This window comes from Capra hircus, chromosome 19, assembly GCF_001704415.2.
Source record: "Capra hircus breed San Clemente chromosome 19, ASM170441v1, whole genome shotgun sequence".
Classification (NCBI taxonomy): domain Eukaryota; kingdom Metazoa; phylum Chordata; class Mammalia; order Artiodactyla; family Bovidae; genus Capra; species Capra hircus.
Genome location: NC_030826.1, coordinates 8,683,169 through 8,686,980, shown reverse-complemented (window position 1 = coordinate 8,686,980; position 3,812 = coordinate 8,683,169). Strand labels below are relative to the sequence as shown.

General features: G+C 43.3%; 1 protein-coding gene across 1 annotated transcript; it reads right to left on the bottom strand.

Moving 5' to 3' along the window:
* On the bottom strand, positions 1,115–2,121 carry LOC102185215 (olfactory receptor 4D1-like). The gene has a single exon (XM_013971795.2). The coding sequence runs from the start codon at positions 2,113–2,115 to the stop codon at positions 1,180–1,182; it is 936 nt and encodes a 311-aa protein (XP_013827249.2). The 5' UTR covers positions 2,116–2,121; the 3' UTR covers positions 1,115–1,179.

Below are 3,812 nucleotides of genomic sequence, written 5' to 3'. Positions count from 1 at the left end.
AAATGTTATACAGAGAGAAATCAAATATAGATCTGAACTATACAGGGAAGTAATGGGGTACAAGAAAAAGTAGAAATACCTCTCTGGATGAGCTGCTGTTCAAGGTGTTGAGAAAATTTCAAGGTGAATAAGGCATGGCCCACATTCAAGGAGCCCTTAATCTGGGGCAGGAAGTCAAAGAGAAAGGCAAAAACCCATGACGTGGCAACCTTGGATTGAACCCATACCTCATATCTGGACCACTGATAGACATGGCTTTGCCCTCTCCGGCCTTGGATCCCAACTACACTACAGCATCCTCCTCTCAGCCATATCATCTATATAATGCAAAGAACAGGTTGGGAAGGCAGAGTAGTTTTTCAGATTACCCAAGGTGTATTTCACAGAAAAGAAACAAACCCAAAGGGAATATACCCTTATGGGAAATATTTAGATGATTTTACAAGTGATATCACTTCCAAAAACCACAGAGGGGTTGAGGGAGCAGAACAAGGGTGAGTGTTCCAGATTTAAGATGAAAGAGTTGAAGATTCATCACAGATATTCATCCATAGATATTGTTGTTGGTGTTCTTTAGTCGCTAATTTGTGTCTAACTCTTTGCGGTGACCCCATGGACTGCAATCTGCCAGGCGCCTCTGTCCATTGGATTTCCCAGGCAAGAATACTTGAGTGGGTTGCCATTTCCTTCTCTAAGGAATCTTCCATCCAGGGATCTAACCTGTGTCTCCTGTTTGGCAGGTGGATTCTTCACCACTGAACCACCAGGGAAGCCCCCATCCATAGATGAGAAACTCTAAGCTCTCCCTTGTGATTGGAAGAAGCCCTGGGTTTCAAATCCCACCCATATCTCCTGTCTTGAAACTGGGGGATCAGAGGAGCCATCTCCTGGCCTTCTCCTCTCTTTCTGTTCATCAATGAGCAAGTCACTTCTGAGTTTTCTTATTTCTAAACTGTTTAATACAAAAATAACATATCCACTGTCAGTTTTCTGATAATGAGACAAAAGTGTGAAAGTGCCTAACACAATACCTATGGAACAACAGCTCCATAGAAATATTAATCTCTATAGATATATTAATTTCAACTGTTGCATTCCAGAAGACTTACCTTCACTTCTCATATGGAAAAACAAAGTTCAGAGAGAAGATTTGTCATTTAAAGTCAACTTATGTTAAGTTCACTCCCTGCTGGAAATCACTAGGTGCTTGCCTAATCTCTTCATGGCTGCCTGCATCTCCTGGTTCCTCAGGGTGTAGATGATGGGATTGAGCATGGGGGTCAAGACAGTGTAGCTGATGGACACAGCCTTGTCCATGGGGAAAGAGGTGAAGGGCCGGGCATAGATATAGATACAGGGAATGAAGATCATAGACACAACGATGATGTGGGTGGTGCAGGTGGAAGCTGCCTTCCTCCTCGCCTGCCCAGACTGGGACCTCAGCATCACCAGGATGACAGTATAAGAGATCAGAAGGAGCAAGAACCAGATGAGGACCAGCATCCCACTGTTGGAGATCGTAAGGAACTCTAGCAGGGAGGTGTCTGTGCAGGCAAGCCTCAGCATTTGTGGAACATCACAGTAGAAGTTATCTAGGATGTTGGGTCCACAAAAGGGCAATGGGAGCATCAGAACCAGCTGGACAATGGAGTGGACAAAGCCTCCTACCCAGGCAGCAACCACCAGCCCTGCACACACTCGAGTGTTCATGATGGTGATGTAGTGGAGAGGCCGGGAGATGGCTATGTAGCGGTCATAGGCCATCACTGAGAGGAAGAAGACAGTCCCACCTCCCAAGAGGTGGAAGAAGAAGATCTGGGCCATGCAGCCCTGGTAGGAGATGGTCTTCTTCTCAGCAAGGAAGTCCACCAGCATCTTTGGGGCAGTGACTGAGGAGAAGCAGAGGTCTATGATGGCCAGATTTCTCAGCAGGAAATACATGGGTGTGTGGAGCCTGGAATCAGAGGTCACTGTGACCATGATGAGGAGGTTTCCCATGACAGTGGTTGTGTAGACAAGCAGGAACACCAGAAACAGTAAAAACTGGAGCTCCTGATTCTGGGAGAACCCTAGGAAGACAAATTCTGATACCCACGTGAGGTTCCCTGAATCCATGCTGTCTTCTCCATACTCCTAAAGGAAACAAGGCAGAGACATAGACACATGAATTATTGTTTGTCCTTTTAGGGCTCAAGGTCTCAATTCAGTCATCCAAGGAAATGTGATGGACATCCTCATGTACAGATCACAATATCAAGTGCCAATTCAATGACTTGTCTCTTGAAAGTTTACCAGTTTGTGTTTGAGTACACACACATGAGATATCTTAAAACCATCCAGAAATACATGCCACCTACCTTTCTAAGATTCAGTGTAATATAGGGGTGGGAAGCCCTCAGAATTCTTCAGAACCAGAGCCAAAACTTCAGAGCGTTCATTTCCTTGAGAGAGATTTGGCTTTGAGCTACTTTCTTAATCTGCATTACAATTTCCACATCTGTAAGAAATATCGGAGAAGGCAATGGCACCCCACTCCAGTACTCTTGCCTGGAAAATCCCATGGACAGAGGAGCCTGGTAGGCTGCAGTCCATGGGGTCGCATTCATATCTGTAAGAAATATATTTGCTTTATAGAAACTGCCTAAGGGATTAAGTAAAAGAACACAGAAAGTTCCTAGGACAGTATCTGCAATAATAAATGTTAATTACTCTCTTCTGCGCAGTCTCCTACTCCACCCCAGTCTCTACTACATTTTTTACTACTCACTTTTCCTTTTAAAAAAATAATTTATTGGGAGGGGGATTCAGGATTGGGAGCTCGTATACACCCGCGGCAGATTCATGTCAATGTATGGCAAAACCAATACAGTATCGTAAAGTAAAATAAAGTAAAAATAAAATTAAAAAAATAATTTATTAAAAAATGTCCTTATCTTTATGCAACTTAAAGGTTACTTTCCATTTACAGTTATTAGGAAATATTGGCTGTTGTATCAATCATTTTTCATGTAACACATTCATGTCCACATTTCTCATGTGAACAGATCAGCATGTTCATGAACTTTTCATGTGCCTGTGTTTCTCCTTCACAATTCAACCATAAGGTGCTAGACACATAGGTCTTGATTTCACAATTTATTTGTGCTCTGCACTGTCCATCCTGCTCATAGTCAGTAATTACTATTAACAAGTACTTGGTGTTATGGCTTGATGGGTGAAAATCGACTTGATGTGCAATGGTACCTGCATGGGACAAGCAAGGGAGACTCTGGACACAGCTGCACACCTGGGGCATTCCATTCCTTTCCATCCTCCAGAGTAGCTGGCCCCTTACTGGCTGAGGCTCCTCAGATTATAGGTGGAGACAAGGGGCAGAGGGGTAACTGTTTTGTTAGTGAAGAAATTAAATGAATATATTGTTCAAAGGAGACATAGAGCTCTACTGAAAGATCAGTAATTGTATTTATTTTTCTATTTTCTTTTTGATTTTATTTCTAAACTTTGTTCTCTTTTAAGCTGTAACTTTTCTTTCCTGGTAGAGTCTTACTACACATTCATATCATATGGGAGCCACCAAAAGGTTCAGGGTAGAGAACAGTGAGCTCAGTTGTGTGATTTTGATTGACTGGGATGTTGATTGGACATCAAGTTGATTGGACAGGACACAAAGGAGGACGAAGGGAGCCCGGTTAGGAGCTGCATGTGGTTAAGGCAGTAGAGAAGGTGAGTATAGCCTGAACTAGGGTGGTAGAAATAGCACTAACTGGAAGTAGGGTTGAGAGGACTTGGTGATAGTTTGGGCTTCCCAGGTG

Excerpts from the sequence above, each read along its gene's own strand:
- LOC102185215 (XM_013971795.2), bottom strand. The coding sequence starts at position 2,115 with ATGGATTCAGGGAACCTCACGTGGGTATCAGAATTTGTCTTCCTAGGG.